This window comes from Pygocentrus nattereri, chromosome 9 (assembly GCF_015220715.1).
Source record: "Pygocentrus nattereri isolate fPygNat1 chromosome 9, fPygNat1.pri, whole genome shotgun sequence".
Taxonomy (NCBI): Eukaryota; Metazoa; Chordata; class Actinopteri; order Characiformes; family Serrasalmidae; genus Pygocentrus; species Pygocentrus nattereri.
This window is the reverse complement of record NC_051219.1, coordinates 44702585-44721468: the sequence shown is the minus strand read 5'-3', so window position 1 is coordinate 44721468 and position 18884 is coordinate 44702585. Positions and strand designations below refer to the sequence as shown.

At 43.2% G+C, this 18884-nt stretch overlaps 1 protein-coding gene across 4 annotated transcripts in view; it reads left to right on the top strand.

The window, feature by feature from the left end:
• The window catches only part of foxp1a (forkhead box P1a), a 59488-nt gene that overhangs the window by 24387 nt on the left and 16217 nt on the right, over positions 1-18884 (top strand). For 3 of the 4 annotated variants that reach the window (XM_037541658.1, XM_037541660.1, XM_037541657.1), the window contains 5 exons: positions 6297-6434; positions 7330-7428; positions 7682-7811; positions 10699-10864; positions 18571-18675. In XM_037541658.1, the coding sequence (XP_037397555.1) occupies positions 6297-6434; positions 7330-7428; positions 7682-7811; positions 10699-10864; positions 18571-18675 (638 nt within the window). The remainder of the gene's footprint in view (positions 1-6296; positions 6435-7329; positions 7429-7681; positions 7812-10698; positions 10865-18570; positions 18676-18884) is intronic. The other variant, XM_037541659.1, reaches the window with a different exon arrangement.

Sequence of the window (18884 nt, the reverse complement as noted above, 5' to 3'; positions counted from 1 at the left end):
CGAGTGTGTGTGTGTGTGTGTGAGAGAGACGGTCAGCTGTTATATTTCACTCATGGCTGCAGTGACATGGTCCAGCACCGTGTTTACTTGAAGCACAACACAGCCAGCTTTACTGGAACCCCTTGTTTGTTTGTGTTGCAGAGCCTTAATTAAAATGCAATCTCCAGTTTTGTTTTTACAGTTGCTGCGTACACTGGTGGATGTATTATTTATGTGGATCCATAAATGTGACTTTAATTATTCTGTTTATGTTTGTTGTAAACAATTTTTTAAAAAGCTGTGTGTGTGTGTGTGTGTGTGTGTGTGTGTGTGTGTGTGTGTGTGTGGCTTCGGCAGCAGTAATTGCTTCAGGCGAAGTGACGCATGCGAACTCATTCTGAAGTCTGTACATTTGTTGAGACGCCCATCTCTCTTGTGGGTATTAGTGTTTTTTGTGTTTTCTTTTGTAGCTGCTTCAACGCGAGTTCTTTGAACCCGTGTCAGCAAAAGTGGAAATGAATAATGCATTTGTCTTCTTTACTCGTTTCTTTTTGTCTCCCGCAAATTGTGTGTCTAAATTATACATGTGCACGGAGTTAGAAATGAGTATCCTGGTTTTCCGACCTTTTTTCCCTCAATTCGAGTCAGGGGAATTTGAAGCAGTGTGGAGGTCTGAGGGGCCCCACCGTTTTTTTTTGTTTTGTTTTTTTTCCCCGAGATGTTTGTTTGTTTATATAGCCTTGTTTATGTTTATAGTCAAAGCTCTGAGAACTTGGGCTATTCCCTGAATACCCAAGCTCTGAGAACTAGTATGCCGCCTTCTGTGTTTGAGTGTTGTTTTGGATTCTGAAGTGTCGACGTGTTTCTTTGTGTTGTTGAGAAAACCCCCACCGACACGGAGGCGCGTCAAGCAAGGGTTTTGGGTTCAAGTCCCAGCCACGTTATACTGTACACCAATCAGGCGTGACATCATGACCACCTCCTTGTCCACTTCATCAGCTCCACTTACTGTATAGCTGCACTCTGTAGTTCTACAGTTACAGACTGTAGTCCATCTGTTTCTCTGATACCCTGTTCTTCAGTGGTCAGGACCCCCATGGACCCTCACAGAGAAGGGAGTATTTGGGTGGTGGGTCATTCTCAGCACTGCAGTAAGACTGACGTGGTGGCGAAGTGTTAGTGTGTGTTGTGCTGGTACGAATGGATCAGACACAGCAGTGCTGCTGGAGTTTTTAAACACTGTGTCCACTCACTGTCCACTCTATTAGACACTCCTACCTTGTCGGGCCACCTTGTAGATGTAAAGTCAGACGACAGCTCATCTGTTGCTGCACGGTTTGTGGTGGTCATCCTCTAGTCCTTCATCAGTGGTCACAGGATGCTGTTGGCTATTCTGAGTCCAGCAACGATACTATGGTGTTTAAAAAAACTCCAGCAGCACTGCTGTGTCTGATCCACTCAGACCAGCACAACACTCACTAACACACCACCACCACCACGTCAGTGTTACTGCAGTGCTGAGAATGACCCACCAACCAAACAGTACCTGCTCTGTGAGGGTCCGTGGGGGTCCTGACCACTGAAGAACAGGGTAACAGAGTATCAGAGAAACAGATGGACTACAGTCTGTAACTGTAGAACTACAGAGTGCAGCTATACGGTCAGTGGAGCTGATAAAGTGGACAAGGAGGTGGTCATTGTTATGACTGATCAGAGTATCTTTTGTCTTTGAGGGTTTTCATAGGATGTAGTAGGTTGTGTTCTCACAGGGAAGGAAGGGCATGGTGTGTCTCTTCATTGTTCTGCTGACCATTTGAATGTCTGTCTGCAGGCTTGTGTAACACTGGTGTGCTTGGTGTTCACCTACGACAGAACTGAGGTGTGCAGAGTTTGACTAGTAGCTAGGAAATCTGACCGACTTCATTTGTTTTTTGTGTGTGGGTCATTCTACAGAAGCGTCCACTTCTCCGTCTCTCCACAGGAGTCACTGGTGTTACTGGTCATCATCGGTGTTCCACATAATGAAGGAAACACCAGAGACGTTTTTAATGATCAATGCATTTTACAGAACATCAAACCACACGCTGTCCATCAGGGAACGTCCACTAAAATATGGAATTTAATCCATCTGTGTTTCTATTTTTTCACAATGACCTCAGAATAAAGTCGGTCACACCAGTGACGTCAGCTAGAAGCTTCATATGAGATCATGAGCTGAATGAGAAGATCTCTGAGAACTGACAGACTCAGTGGACTCACCATGAGCTTTTCTCCATAGATCCTCAGAAAACAGGTCAAAGGGGGTCGAGTGACGTCATCGGCGTGACTTTTATTTAAAAATAAGAGTTTTTTGTTACGCAGTCACACCAGCGACACGACTCCTGGGGAACTTTCTTTATATATTTTATAATTAAATTGTCATGTAAATCATATATTTCATGCATATGTAGAGATTATTGCAGTTAAAATTGCAGAAAAACATGTTTTTTACCTCAAATTATGGCCTCAGCTTCACACACGACTGGGGACGAGCTCTTCTGTACTGCTTGGAATTCTATGTGATTGATTTAAAAACCAATATTGATAAATTGAGGCTCAAGAAGGTGAAATTGTTAAAATAACTTGTTCATTTTATCATATTCGCTAAAATATGAGCGCAAATTTGGGCCAAACAAAAATCCTTGGGCTGTTTTCAGACGTAGACCTGTATTGTCAGGTTTTGCGCCGTCATTTATTGGTTAAAATCCTGTGTGCAGGAGACCGAGGCAGCGTAGTTTACTCTGCTTTAGTGTGGGAACGATGGCCTTGTCCTCCTCGCCCTCCGACGTTCAGCACAGTGGTGGTGCGTGAGCTTCAGGTGGCTTGGAGGACTGCACATTAGCACCTTCCCATGTTTTAGCAGCGGTCGTGATCCACAATAAAGGCTTTAGTATAGTGTTAATTGTGGTTTTATTCAGGGGGCGATTCTGCCTTTTGCCTAGTGCCCCCCGGCCTCTATTCATCACCCCTTATAACTACCTAGACAGCTGAATTTCCGCAACGGGCGCAGTTCAGTCTGCAGCAGCTGAGATCTCTGCCATTTTTAGCTGTCATACTTTTTATATTTACGGCATTTGGCTGACGCTCTTATCCAGAGCGACTTACAATTAGATCATTTTACTCAGGGAGGCCAAGGTGGTGTTAGGAGTCTTGCCCAAGGACTCTTATTGGTATAGTATAGGGCGCTGCCCAGGCGGGGCACTGAACCCCAGTCTACAGTGTAGAAGGCAGAGGTGTTACCCACTACACTAACCAACCATAAACAATAACTGATTCAGTAAAATTCATATAGTATTAATTACATAATAATAAAGGTAACTCTATTAAACTATTGTTTGAGATGTATGTGTATATATATATATATGTGTGTGTGTGTGTGTATACATGTGTGTGTATATATATGTATGTATGTATGTATGTATGTATATTTATGTATATATATGTGTGTGTGTGTGTGTATATATATATATATATGTGTGTGTGTGTGTGTATATATATATATATGTGTGTGTGTGTGTGTGTGTGTGTGTGTGTGTGTGTATATATATATATGTGCGCACACACAAGGCTTCAAGTCACAATTTTTGTATTTTAAAAAAATATTTCTGAACCGTACCAAAAAGAATCAACTGCTGCTGAAATTTACTTCTTGATGAATTTCCTGACGAATTGTTTTGGGTGATATCTTGACGTTTACACTGAAGATTATACGATACTTATTAAGATATTGGTCTATAATGATGGTGCTGTTTTTTAAATGTTGTTGTTGAATCTTCAACTATGTCATTTCATTTTGACGCTTAAAATATTTAAAATATATTAAAATATTTTCCTTAATTAGAAAATTAGAAAAGCGTTGATACTGTAGTACTAAACTGTATAGAACCAGGGTAACTTTGCCATGTCAGGACCCACATGTTCAGGCAGTGTTTACCGTGCAGCTCACCAGATATTCTGTCAGGTGAAATAAGAATTAAATGCACTACAAGTGCTAAGACTTCAGGTGGGGCTGAACCATCCAGGGAAAATCGCCAACTTCCAGTTTTCCCACCAATATTGCGATTGCGATTTAACTGCAGTGATTTTTCTCTACATTAATTTCCAGGCCTGTTTTTGGCCAAGAAGAGAAGAGTGACGCATGAAGCTTGAACGCTGAGTGTGTCAGACTACCAGTTAGTTGTGATGGATGTGATGTTACATTTCGCTGTCATCAGAAGAAAACATCGTATCTCCAAAACAGTAACTTTACAGTAGAAAGAAAAAAACGACTTTACTTTTAATAGCAGTCAATGGAACCAGACGTCTTTCCAAGTAATTTTGGGCCGTTTGTCATTAAATTTACATGCAGTATAAAGACCAACAGACATTTTCAACGACAAAAATTGAGATACAAGGCTTTTCTCCGACCGCAGCGATATAGAGCGCATGGGTGTTTTGTAGGTTCTGATTGGTCCAGCTCATCTTTACAAGCTTTGTGATATTAGCTATTTTTTCCATTTAAAACCGGTTAAGACCACAATGTTGATATTGTACACAAAGATCGCGGCTCTTGCGGTGTGAAAATTGTGATTTCTATACAGAAGCGATTAACTTTCAGCCCAGTCACTCGACGTTCTGTTGTTGCAGTGAACACGTGGAGTAAAATGCTTAGGTCTGCATTGATGAGGTGGTGAGAGAATTCTGAAAAGATGAATAATATAATATTCCTTATTTGCATGTTATCTATTCAGCTCTAACCAACACTATAAAATGGTGTTGATGGTGTTGTTGATAGTATTGGTGTTGATATTGATAGTATTGGTGTTGATATTGATGTTGATATTGGTGGTGGTGTTGCTATTGATGTTGATATTGGTGGTGGTGTTGATATTGGTGGTGGTGTTGCTATTGATGGTGTTGGTGATGTTGATGGTCTTGTTGTTGATGGTATTGGTGGTGTTGTTGATGTTGCTGGTGTTGTTGTTGATGGTGTTGTTGATGGTGTTTTTGTTGTTGTTGATGTTGCTGGTGTTGTTGTTGTTGTTGTTGTTGTTGTTGATGGTATTGGTGTTGTTGATGTTGTTGTTGTTGTTGATGGTATTGGTGTTGTTGTTGATGTTGCTGGTGGTGTTGGTGTTGTTGGTGATGGTGGTGTTGGCGATGGTGTTTTTGTTGTTGATGGTGTTGTTGATGTTGCTGGTGTTGTTGATGGTGTTTTTGTTGTTGATGGTGTTTTTGTTGTTGATGTTGCTGGTGTTGTTGATGGTATTGGTGTTGTTGTTGTTGGTGTTGTTGATGGCATTGGTGTTGTTGATGATGTTGCTGGTGGTGTTGGTGTTGTTGGTGTTTTTGTTGTTGATGGTGTTGTTGATGTTGCTGGTGTTGTTGTTGTTGTTGGTGATGGTGTTGTTGGCGATGGTGGTGTTGATGGTGTTTTTGTTGTTGTTGATGTTGCTGGTGTTGTTGATGGTATTGGTGTTGTTGATGGTATTGGTGTTGTTGATGGTGGTGTTGTTGATGGTGGTGTTGTTGATGGTATTGGTGTTGTTGATGGTATTGGTGTTGTTGATGGTGTTGCTGGTGGTGTTGTTGTTGGTGATGGTGGTGTTGGCGATGTTGCTGGTGTTTTTGTTGTTGATGGTGTTGTTGATGGTATTGGTGGTGTTGATGTTGATGGTGTTGTTGTTGGCGATGGTGGTGTTGATGTTACATTTTAGTAACAGTTGGTCATTTGTCTTATTTAAATGTATTAAGTTAATATGTGATCTATTTTGTTAGCTGGTTTAATTGGGTGGCCAGCGGACTCTACATTAAGTAGATTCATGTAAACACGGCAGCCAAGCTGGGTTTTCTACTTTGCTTTAGTGGCAGGTGCTGCTAGCAGGAAAAAGTACTTGAAGCACTCGTCCCTGCCGTGCTCGTTTATGCTGTAAACGCACTTGAGATACGCTTGGCTGTGTGTGCCCTGCATGGCCATTTAAAAGCCACACTGATACCACACAAGCATCTGAGAGTGTCAGCAGTGTGGAAATACAGTGGCTACCACGTCAGATCTAAAGCAAGTAGATCTGCTCTCAAAAACAATATCAACAATATATACATTAACGCAGGTGTCTCGCTCCACCCGTCCCCAACATTGACCCACAGTTTTGAAAACCGTTGACATAGTAAACCTTATGTCCACTGCAAATAATCTCCTGTCCATCACACTTACTCTGACCGCACACTGATATTATGCCCTGAAGCCATTTGGATGCAGCATACTTGTGCTTTTAAACCGGTCTGTATGTGCTCTGCAGGTGCCTGTGTCGTTGGCGATGATGACTCCTCAAGTGGTCACTCCTCAGCAGATGCACCAAATCCTCCAGCAGCAAGTCCTGAGCCCCCAGCAACTTCAACTGTTACTGCAACAACAGCAGGCTGTGATGTTACAGCAGGTACAAGCACACAAATCAAAACATTTCCATTCATCACCAACAGGGTTCGACGATAATGAGCGCCCGATGTCGGGACAGCAGCGCGAAAAACCGCCCTGCCCGATCAGGCGAGTTCATGTTGGGGTGGGGGCCACAGTGTGTTAACAGAACAGTGTAACTAAGGCCAAACTCACTTCACTTAGATTTACACAGTATTTAACCCCTCGCCATACAGAAAGGGTCGTATAGGTTGGTTAGTGTAGTGGGTAACACCTCCGCCTTCTATGCTGTAGACTGGGGTTCAATTCCCACCTGGGTAAACACTCTACACTATACCAATAAGAGTCCTTGGGCAAGACTCCTAACACCACCTTCGCCTTCCTATGTAAAAATGATTAAATTGTAAGTCGCTCTGGATAAGAGCGTGAATGTAAATGTAAATGTGGCCATTCTGCTACCAGTTAAAACGAGCCAATGGTTGTATTAGATGTTAAATGACGCCAGAGCGAGGCGAATACGAAGCACAGCGAGTCCGCAGCTTCGTTCCTTCATGGAAAACTCTGTTCTTATGGGTTTTTAGGGAAAATCCTAACGAGGCAGATAAAAGTGGTTCTTTTGTTGTCGGAACAACAACGTCTAGAAAACAGTCGCTCGAGTGTCACGTCAAGTCTCTCGGTCACGTTGCGTGGGTAGAAGCGAAAAATGCTTATTTATAACACCTTAAAATACAAAGATCAGTTTGAGGCAGTAGGAATTTGGTTCGGGACGGTGAATTTCCAGGCTGCTTATGTGACTGAGCGAGTTGGAAGCAAAGTTAACGTTCCAGTAGGATTAAAACAAGTGATCAGATAATATTTCCACACAGTTCTCTCTACTCATGTCATGCCGTCCTGTGTGTGTTATGGCTGTGTTGCAGCAACAGCTGCAGGAGTTCTACAAGAAGCAGCAAGAGGATCTTCATCTGCAGCTTCTCCAGCAGCAGCAGCAGCAGCACAGTGGCAAACCCAGCAAAGAGGTCTGAGTCCATCAGTGTCAGCACAGCTGAAGTATCCGGACTACATTAAATTCTAATAGTCTTTCTATTTTCTGTGGCTGCTTCCATGTGAAGTTTACTGTATAAAATGTGCAGCTTTGGGCTTTGAAGTCAACAGATTTCTGTAGCCTGCAGCTCTCGAATTCGCAGTTTGTTTCCTCTGATTAGTCGCACATGTGCCAAGTGCTAGTTTTTGTGGTGCTGAGTGTGATTGTGTGTATATCCTCTCCTGCAGCAGATGATCGCCCAGCAGATGGCTGTCCAGCAGCAGCTCCTCTCCCTCCAGCAGCAGCATCTGCTCAGCTTGCAGAGGCAGGGCCTGCTGACGCTCCCTCAAGCCACAGCCCTCGCCTCACTTCCCCAGAGTAAGAACTGGCACTCTTTCTTTCTAATTCTGGACTGCTGGTCAGCTTGGCTGAAATCATTTTAGTGCGTTTCTAATGGATCGTACAAGTTAAGCATAAAAGAGTATACAGCGTGATTCAAAAAGATTCGTCCGATTTCGTCCGAAGTCATTCCAGATCAGTGCAGTGAGCTGTAAACGGTTTAAATGAGCATAAAGTTTATTATGTAGTTCTACAAGGTCTCAGTCTGAACCTCCTCCAGCTGGACGGACGACATCAACACCACAGTCAAACTCATCCCAGACTGGACTGAGCGTGTCGGGCGTCGCTGCTCTCGCGGCTCTTTCAGTGGGATTTCGGAGATCATCCAGTGCTGTGGAACCAGCGCCGAACGCTCTGAGCTGCTGGAGCTTCACTGCTGATGAAAATCCCGCTGCTCAGTTCTGACGGATTCACTCTTATTGACGTGGAGAACGCAGAACGTTCTGCTCAGGGGTCTCAGCTCCTCTCAGACTGAAGGAGCCGGTCAGAAACTCTATGACCCCCTCTTACAGTTGGAGTGTGATTGGTTCCTCGGCGCCTCACGGTTGTTAAAATATGGCGCTTTGAAACCAGATGAATCTTTATGAATCAACCTGTATATATAAATAGCCCATCACTCCTGAGAAAGTCAATGTGGAAAATGGACCTTAATTTGTTGAGGGTGCATTTACATTGGTTGTACCTGATGAACCTGAACCTGTACCTGTACTTGTTTGTCAAAGTATGTTTGCTTTTCTGGAACAATGTGCAGTTTGTGGTTGCAGCTACAGCAGCTTACAAAAATGTTGACCTCTAATTAGACTGATTTGACTACTGGCTTACTAAGGCTACGTTCACATTACAAGCCTCATTGCTCAGTTCCGATCTCTCTGACTTGACTGGTCACACTTGTTTAAGTAAGCGACTCAAATCTGTCATTAATGTGATGAACTGGCCTGAAATGACCCTCATGAGCTCCTCCTACTCAGTAACGTCACGTGACTGAATCACCGCATCATCAGCACAAACTAACGAGCAGAACGAGCTTCGCTGAGAAGATCATTAACTCTGATCAGCTCTCAGCTTCGTTATTAGAGCCAGACGGAGGAGAAAAAGGTGAGACGAGCCGCTTCCCCCCCTGTTTTTAGGCGCTGTTGCCATGGTAACGCTGAATGACGGCGCAGCGCAGTGAGGAAAAAAGCACACAAAGTCCGATCTGAGCGTCACGTTAAGGTCACGCGGCCACCGTATCCGATCTAGGACCACATATGAAAGTGGCTCAGGTCGGATTTGAGAAGATCAGATTTGTGTCCACACGGCCCTGAAAACACCAGATCTGATTCACATTAGAGCAGGAAATCAGATTTGTGCCACTTCAACCTGGTAATGTAAACGTAGCCTAAAATAATGTTGAGTAACAAAAGTGTAAAAAATAATTGCTGTTTTTTTTTTTTTTTTACATTTCTGCTTTATTCTATTAATAGTTTTCGTTGTAATGTTGGCACCACGCAGTTTATGATCACTTTCCCCACACTCTAGTTATTAAGTGACCCTTAGTCCCACAGTGGGGAAGTTCCACCTCCGCATTTTAACCCATCCATGCAGCGGAATACCGCATACACACTAGTGAACACACACACACACACACACACACACACTAGGGGGTGGTGAGCACACTTGCCCGGAACAGTGGGCAGCCCTATCCACAGTGCCCGGAGACTTTAGTCACGTACTGTTGTCTCAGGGGACCAAACCAGTGACCTCCCGGTCACAAGGCTGGTTTAGGGGCCATTCAGGGAAACATTCTTTACACCTTCAGTGTCAGTGACTTCTTTGGCACTTTCCTTTGGATTTGGAGCAAATAAGCCAGCAGGCTCCTCCAGTAATAATCACAGACAGGCTTCAGTGTTCAACCAAACAGGCCATTTTAAGATGAGTTTAGCTGCTGCCTCAGTAGCCATGTTTACATGCAGCCTGATAATCTGTTAATAATGCGACTAATAGCTCAATTAGCGTAGAATACGTCCCTGTAAACACCTCAATCGAAATAGACTAATACAGTACTAAATACAGTTTCTATCTGATTGAACGAGATGGGAAAACCTCTAAATAATCTGTTAAATAGAAGAATAATATCCATGTAAGCGCCTGTATCCGATTACATTCCCTATCGGAAAATTTACGTCCGTTCTGCATGAGCGTCGCGTCACAGTGAGAGTTTATACCGTTCAACACGGCGGAGCAGACACTGGTCTGCAGAGGAGACGAAGTTCATGCTCTGATCTTTAAAAGACGGCGGTGGGACGAACGTCCAGCTTATGCGTCTCAGAGCACGACGTCTTCCTCTCGGCCTTCTTTAATAAGGACATGTGAAGGACGTTTTCCTGAGTCTGACGTCATTTTAAAGCAGTTAAAAACACAATCACTGCTCACTGCTGCTCATCTCACTCTGACTGGACCTCACGTGATGTTCTTTGTTTACTCTAAGCACGTCTTCACACATGCGCGTCATTTTGCATCAGATTACTTCTAGCAAGCATGTAAACAAAGATTTTCATCAGACAGTTGAATAGAGTGAGCATAAACACCTCAGTCTGAATCTGTAATCCAGTTGTATTCAGTCGGATTGGAAAAATCTTTGCATGTAAACACAGACGGTGTGTCTGCTAGCTAACTGGGTTATTCCCAGGAGCATGACTTACTGGGACTGTTTATCTGTGTGATAATTGTAACTTGCTAATATTTAAAGGCATGTTTTGAAGCACATTCATGACAATGGCCCAGCTACTGATTTATAATTGTCGTTAATTCTGCAGAGTAGCTAGAGCTATTTTGACCTGCAGTGCAGTTTTTAGTCAAAAGACTAAAACTTTGACCGTTTCCGCAGGTATGCTTCCTGCAGAGCTGCAGCAGCTGTGGAAAGATGCGACTGAGGGTAGATCTGAGGAAAAGGGAAGAGGTGATAAGTCCCCCTCTCCCCCTAAACCACCTCTCCTCAACCAGCACCCCAGCACCAACGGACACCACGCACCCCGTCCTGTCAGAAGAGAGAGGTAAGGCTGCTGCCAGACTGCTGCCTAGTTATGCAGTCAGACTGTTATTGGACAGAAACTACAGGCTTCAGTTCAGGTCAGCACAGGTTTGGATGGTGGTGATCTCAGTTGTGGATTACAGGTCATTATACAGCAGTTAGTTTCGGCTACGTGAGCTGATTGGTTGAGAAGCATTCTAACCGTTGCTAAGCAACGACTCTGACAGCTGTAGGAGACGCTCGAGCTATTTGAACGTTTTTACTTCTCACTTTGCCACAAACAGAAAACGGACGCTGTTAAGATCACATCTGACCGATAGCCGATTCGGTCCGACTCTGAAGACGAGACGACACTAAATTCCCAAACTGTCGTTGCCACTGAGCAGCTTTTCAGTCGGCAGCTGTGACAGAAGAACAGCTGGACAACCTGGAATCAGCCAGAAATGAACCCAACACCATTCGCCAAACTAAACGGGCTGTAAGAAGCTTCACAGACCGGCTGGAACAAAACAACATTAATACTGATCTGGACAAACTGACCAAACTGAGCTGAACCTGATATTGGGTCAGTTTTACGGCTCAGTCTGATTCGGTCCGACTCTGAAGATCAGACACGTCTGGCGAATGGTGTTGGGTTCATTTCTGGCTGATTCCAGGTTGATCAGCTGTTCTTCTGTCACGGCTGCCGACTGAAAAGCTGCTCAGTGGAGACGACAGTTTGGGAATTTAGTGTAAGGAGCTGGAGAACGAACTGCCGGCTGAGCGGCGAGTGGGCGGAGCTCGTTACTCTTACGTAGCAACGAGCTGCTCGTTAAGGAGGTATAATTAGGAGGAAGGAGCTGAACATTAAAACATATTAAACGCCGCGTTCACGGCCAGTTTATTCATTTCTTACTGTATTTATTTAACTGCTGTATTAAAGCAGTAGAGCACTCGAGGAGGGAGTTATCACCAGTAACGTCACGGCCGGGACGTTATTCTGCAATAACACGCTCCCTCTCGGGTTCTGTTGCTTAACCGATGTCCCGCTCTGCCGCTTTTCTGGGACCAGCATTGTCTTTTCACTGATAAATGTGCCTTCACAGGTGTGATATCAGTCCCTTTAAGGTGCATCTTCTCTTTCTTCTTGGTATTTCAAGCATTTGAGGTCCACCATAGAAACCAGTTTAGCAACTATTAGCAGGTGATGTTTTGACCGGGACAGTGTGTTTCTCAGGTCAGGGCGCGGTTGATTTTTTCGTGGCTGTGTGAAACTCATTCGTACCCTGCAGGCGACTGATGTCTGCAGTCGAACCACCTGCACAGCGGCACGCACGCTTTCTTTCCATGTTTGCTGAGGCCTCAATCTGTAGTCGTACGATCGGAATTCATTCAATGAATTGTCTTAAGGTTTCGCGTTACTTTAAGTAGATATTTGACCGTATTTATCAGACCTAAATTGCCTTTCATATCAACACGTGATTATAAAAATGGGAATTTCTCAAAGTAAAAAAAATGTTGTTTATCATACATTAAGGCGTTGTTTATGTTGTGTCTGCCGGCTTTCCTAACATTTATCGAGCTTTTCTGTTGGTCGTGCTGTAATTAAACCATTCTGTAATGTGACGGTACAGCAGGTGTCCACTTAATTTAACCCTTGAATTTTGAGGATATTATTGTTTTTTTGGGTCAATTACAATTGCAATTATAAAGTGTTTACATGTGCCAGTCACACATGCCATATGTTGTTATTTTCAGGAGACCCTGATCTGCTCAGATATGCCGTGGTTTGAAACGTCATGCCAATAGAGCTGATATCTGTATCAATTTGGATCATTTCTGATCAAAAATGTACATAATGCATACAAAACTGTCTCTTTATGCTTAGAGAGGTCTTGGAAACAAGTTGCGCCTCATACCTTTTCAGAAACGGTGAGTCTGGAGTGTCTCTGAGCTGGAAGTGCAGTAATGTTGATGGTGATTCATTCTGTTGGTTATTATGAGCGAAAATAAACAATCAGCATAAGGCGGAGGTGTTTTTATTGATTTTCTGTTGTCTGGGATTTATGCTCAGTGCCAAAACTCTGATACACAGCAAGACACTTCTTTTAATTACAGATTGAGTTGCATATTTAATATCAGACCTTTTTAATACTCAAAATCAATGTGAAGTGAAAGAGCTCGATTTAATTTATAACAGTGTTTGTCATATGTAGTGTAACAGTGGCGAGTGGGTTTGGGTGATTGTGGAGCTGATCTCCTGCTGATGGACGGTCACAGGTGGGTCAGATCACTCTGGATGGGGGGGGTCAGAGTCGTCTGATGATCTGATTGTGAATCATTTCTCTGTTTTAACCCTTTGTTGGAATAGGAAGGCAAAACAGCAGAGCAATAATATCAGGAGGTTAGGTGTTATTCTGAGCGAATTACTCACTGATGATGACATCACAGCTCGATGATGTCATGCTTGCTAGTTGTGGGCGGGTCTGCTGAATCTCCTGATATGCGGCGCATGTTTGTACCGTAAACCGTTGTGAAGTTATGAAGGCTGGAACTGACCCACCGTTTGGCAGATTGTAAATTGTGGTCTCCGAGTCCCAAAGATTAACATGCAACTTTTGTGATGTTAACTTTGCTGCATTACCCCTAAAGCAATGTTTGTGTTACCACTCCTTTATAACACACTGCCTTTATAACAACTACACACGAACTATCCAGCAGTGTTAGTTACACTTTAAAATAGTGTCCTTGTGTGTTATTCATGTGTAACTACACAGTTATTAGACACAATATAAAGTGGGACCCTGATGGGTAGTGTATCAAGATGTAATAACATGAGGCAAGACTAAAGTTAATAAACATGTAATTACGTAGGCAGTAGTTTGTAATCCATCTGTAACAATGACAGTCTGTGGTGTTGTGTGTTATTCATGTGTAACTACACAGTTATTAGACACAATATAAAGTGGGACCCTGATGGGTAGTGTATCAAGATGTAATTACATGAGGCAAGACTAAAGTTAATAAACATGTTATTACATAGGCTGTAGTTCTGTAATCCGTCTGTAAAAACGATCAGTAGTTAGTGTTGTTGCATGTGTTATTCATGTGTAACTGCTCAGTTATTACAGACACTCAGTATAAGTGCAGCGTCTTGGTTTCTCTGAGTTCAGGGTAGAGCCGAGAGGCTATTCCGAGAGCTGTTATGGCTAATTGTCATTGTGTTGCTTGTCCTCAGGACCCCCTCTGCTCTCCTCTGCGCTGCCGTGCTTGTTTTGCTGAGCTGTGATGGGTGATATTAGTTCAGGGTGAACGCTCAAGGACTGCGTGGTCAGTTTCATGTGTCATGTAAATTCCTCTCCCCGGCAGAGAGGCGCCTGCAACTAAAACCTTAAGTGCATCCAGTGGCACCAAAGAGCAGAACCCTCACCTCTTAGGGAAGATGGAGACGTGCTGTCATTTATATCCTCCCCTCTCTGCCTCGCTGCAGCAGCACCGCATAACCCGTCATAAGCACTAAACCCTTTTACTCGTCTGTCTTTTCTTTCCATTGGTGAAACACCATGTGCGGTATTTTTAAAATATCTCTGTGCTTTTCTGTTTATAATGTTTACACCAATCAGGCATAACATCATGACCACCTCCTCGTTTCTACCCTCACTGTCCACTTTATCAGCTCCACTTACTGTATAGCTGCTCTCTGTAGTTCTACAGTTACAGACTGTAGTCCATCTGTTTCTCTGATACTCTGTTACCCTGTTCTTCAGTGGTCAGGACCCCCATGGACCCTCACAGAGCAGGTACTGTTTGGGTGGTGGATCATTCTCAGCACTGCAGTAACACTGACGTGGTGGTGGTGTGTTGTGCTGGTCTGAGTGGATCAGTGTCACTGCTGGACTTAGAATAGTCCACCAACCAAAAATATCAAGCTTGTGGCCACTGGTGAAGGACTAGAGGATGACCAACACAAACTGTGCAGCAGCAGATGAGCTGTCGTCTCTGACTTTACATCTACGAGGTGGACCGACAAGGTAGGAGTGTCTAATAGAGTGGACAGTGAGTGGAGTGGAGCACTGCTGTGTCTGATCCACTCAGACCAGCGCAGCACACACTAACACACCACCACCACGTCAGTGTTACTGCAGTGCTGAGAATGACCCACCACCCAAACAGTACCTGCTCTGTGAGGGTCCATGGGGGTCCTGACCACTGAAGAACAGGGTAACAGAGTATCAGAGAAACAGATGGACTACAGTCTGTAACTGTAGAACTACAGAGTGCAGCTATACGGTCAGTGGAGCTGATGAAGTGGACAGTGAGTGTAGAAACGAGGAGGTGGTCAGGATGTTCTGCCTGATTGATGTATATTGTAACTCTTCGCCATCAGGTGTGTAATATAAACCAGTACCTCATAATAATCTTTGTGAAATTCGGGTGAAATATTCTTAGTGTAAATATTTTAGCTTGTATTCATTTATAATCCTTTATATTGTTAATTTCTGTGAAGGATGGAGTTTGGTTTATCTTATATTTTTACTTTTTCAGTTTATATATATATAATGTCGCTGTTGTCAGAAGAAAACATCGTATCTCCAAATTGGTCACTTTACAGTAGAAGGAAAAAACCTACTTTACTTTTAATGGAAGTCAATGGAACCAGACGTCTTCCCAAGTCTTTTTAAGCTGTTTCTGTTGGTCCGTTCTTTGTGGCGTTTTTAGACACTGTAAAGTGAAACCGGTATTTTCAAATTATGTCAGAAACTGAGAAACGAGAAAAATGGAGATAGGAGGTTTTCTTCAGACAGCAGAGTCCATAAAGTTACAAACTTCTTTGTTGCTTCTCTTTTCTTCAGTGTCTTGCTGTCCCTTCGCTGCTGTAGCACTGAGTTTCCCCGCTGTGGGACTAATAAATGAGCGTCTTATCTTCTGTTATATTCTGAGAGATTGGAGTGAGTCCTCCAGCGGGTTCACAGCGCAGTTCCTCTGTCGCACTCTATCAGCGTCGTCTGCTTCAAAGAACAAATAACTCTGTAAACATGTTTCATTTCATTTGCATCTTGTTTATTTGCAAAAAGCTGCTTTAATTTGTTTGTCAAATCTGCATCATCTGTGACTGCAGGATGTGATTTGTGTGTGTGTTTGTATTTGTGTGTGTTTGTATTTGTGTGTTTGTGTTTATATTTGTGTGTGTGTGTGTGTGTTTGTATTTGTGTGCTTGTGTGTTTGTGTTTGTATTTGTGTGTTTGTGTTTGTATTTGTGTGTGTGCTTGTGTTTGTATTTGTGTGTGTTTGTGTTTATATTTGTGTGTGTTTGTGTTTGTATTTGTGTTTGTATTTGTGTGTGTGCTTGTGTGTTTGTGTTTATATTTGTGTGTTTGTATTTGTGTGTGTGTGTTTGTGTTTATATTTGTGTGTGTGTTTGTATTTGTGTGTGTGTTTGTATTTGTGTGTGTGTGTTTGTGTTTGTATTTGTGTGTGTGTGCGTGTGCACGCATTTCTGTGTATTTGTATTTGTGTGCATGTGTGTGTTATTTGTGTGTGCATATATTTGTATTTGTGTGTGTTTGTGCGTGTGTGTGTGTGCTTGTATTTGTGTTTGTATTTGTGTGTGTTTGTGTTTGTATTTGTGTGTGTTTGTGTTTGTATTTGTGTGTGTATTTGTGTGTGTTTGTATTTGTGTGTGTGCGTGTGCACGCATTTCTGTGTATTTGTATTTGTGTGCATGTGTGTGTTATTTGTGTGTGTGCATATATTTGTATTTGTGTGTGCGTGTTTGTGTGCACATGTTTTTGTGTGTGTGAAAAACGGGAATGCTTTTAAATAATAGTAATTTTCCCTAGTTGATCAGTGACATTTGGGCTACGTTCACATTACAAGCCTCATTGCTCAAATCCGATCTCTCCGAACCGGCTCCTGAAATGACCCTCGTGAGCTCCTCCTACTCAGTGACGTCACGTGACTGAATCACTGCATCATCAGCACAAACTAACGAGCAGAACGAGCTTCGCTGAGAAGATCATTAACTCTGATCAGCTCTCAGCTTCATTATTAGAGCCACACGGAGGAGAAAAAGGTGAGACGAGCTGCTTTTCCACCGTTTACAGGCTTTAACGGCTGTTCGGTGCTGTTGCCATGGTAACACATGGTGATGATGATCTGAGAATCACATTAAAGTCGCACGGCCACGAATCGGATACGCATCCGATCTAGGACCACATACGAAAGCGGCTCAGGTCTGATTTGAGAAGATCAGATTTGTGTCCACACGGCCCTGAAAACACCAGATCTGATTCACATTAGAGCAGGAAATCGGATTCGTGCCACTTCAGCCTGATAATGTGAACGCAGCCTTGGTCGTGAGGTTCGGTGGAGTACGAGTTTGTGTTGTTGAATCTTACACAGCTCTGTTTTCTGCAGCACACTACACATTTAGTTCTTTAGGTAGGAGAACTAGGCTAAGATGTGTTAAACTTGAAGCCCTTTTGTAGGATCACGCATGAAAGAGGGAGGCAGACCCAGACCCTGGACCGCTGAACTGTCTGGGCGTCATGCTTTGCTTTTTACTCAGACTTTTGCACCGATAAACGAAACCGAGCCGTTGTGATCAGCTTCAGGCAGGCTGTTATTAGTATAGTATAAACAGGACTCGGCGAGCCCAGTGCAGGCAGATTGTGAGTGCAGCCTGTGGGGAACATTGTCTGCTCGCTGGCTAATATTAGGCAGTTCAGTCATTCTCAGATGTGATCCATCTGCGTATCTAACAGTCTGCGATTAAGTGAAGAGTGAGAGAACAGTGGTGGCTCTTTATAGCAGCAGGTCATTTACTGTTGCTGTTGAAATATTAGCGTTTTAATATTATATATTATAAACTAACGGTGTAAATGATATTGATTTTGATTGATTTTCCTATTTGCTTTTCTTGTTTTCTCCTGATCTGGTAATCCACATGCTCTGCCAGTACTTTTAACGATGCTGCTACTACTAGGGAGATTCAATCGAAAGAGGCCCCGGATATTCTGTTGTATCTCCCGTTAAGATGAAGCAACCTGAACCAATAAAATACTCGACATACTTTGATGTGTGTGTAATCAATCGCATTACATGCGGTGCTGGAAGCGATCTCCGTTTCTTCTGCCAGGCGCATTTCGATGCAGTGCGCCATGTTCCTGAATGTATCGGCAGGCATTAGAGAGGTTACACGTGGCGACAGCTGTCTGGCGCCTGCCTCATCGCGTGGACGCAGGGCCATCCCGGCTCGTTCGAAGCTCCGTATCCTGAGGAGCTCATTGCACTTTGTTTGGTTCAGATTGCTTCATCCTAGCAAGAGTTATTACAGAATATTCGGGGCCTCTTTCAAGTGAATCTCCCTGTATCGTATGTTACATCGCTGCTGTTGGAACCAAACCTTGTATCTCAATCATTTGAAAAGCCACCCGCAGTTTTTGAACATTGAGTAAATTTCATGGTGAGTGAACCGACAGAAACTTGGGGAAAACGTCTGGTTCCATTGACTTACATTGAAAGTAGAGTAGCTTTTATCCTTCTCCTGTAAAGCTGTCATTTTGGAGAGATACGAGGTTTTCTTCCGACAATAGCGATAAACTGCTGTTACGCATATTAATGTGATATTTTTGATCAGCATGCTGAGTCTTTCAGCACAGAGTATAAATGAGAAAATGTGATTTTTTTTGTTCAGATTTTTGGTCAATATTGGATGATTTTATACTAACCGTTCTGTTTCTGTTGTAGTTCACAGGAGGCTCAGTCCCAGAGCAATCACCCACTCTACAGCCACGGCGTGTGCAAGTGGCCGGGCTGCGAGGCCGTGTTGGGAGACTTCCAATCATTCCTCAAGTGAGTCCGGACTGTTAAAGATGGGCGTAAACCAGGCCTAAGTCATAAATGACCCAAAGCTGTATTAAACATGAACCCAGTTTTGAGGAATCCTAGGGGTGACAGCTAAAAGTTCATAATTAGATTACCAAAAACTAAAAGCATGACAAAATGACTGGCATGTAAAGTAATAATTCCATCATAAACGTCTAAACTTGTCTTTACCAATG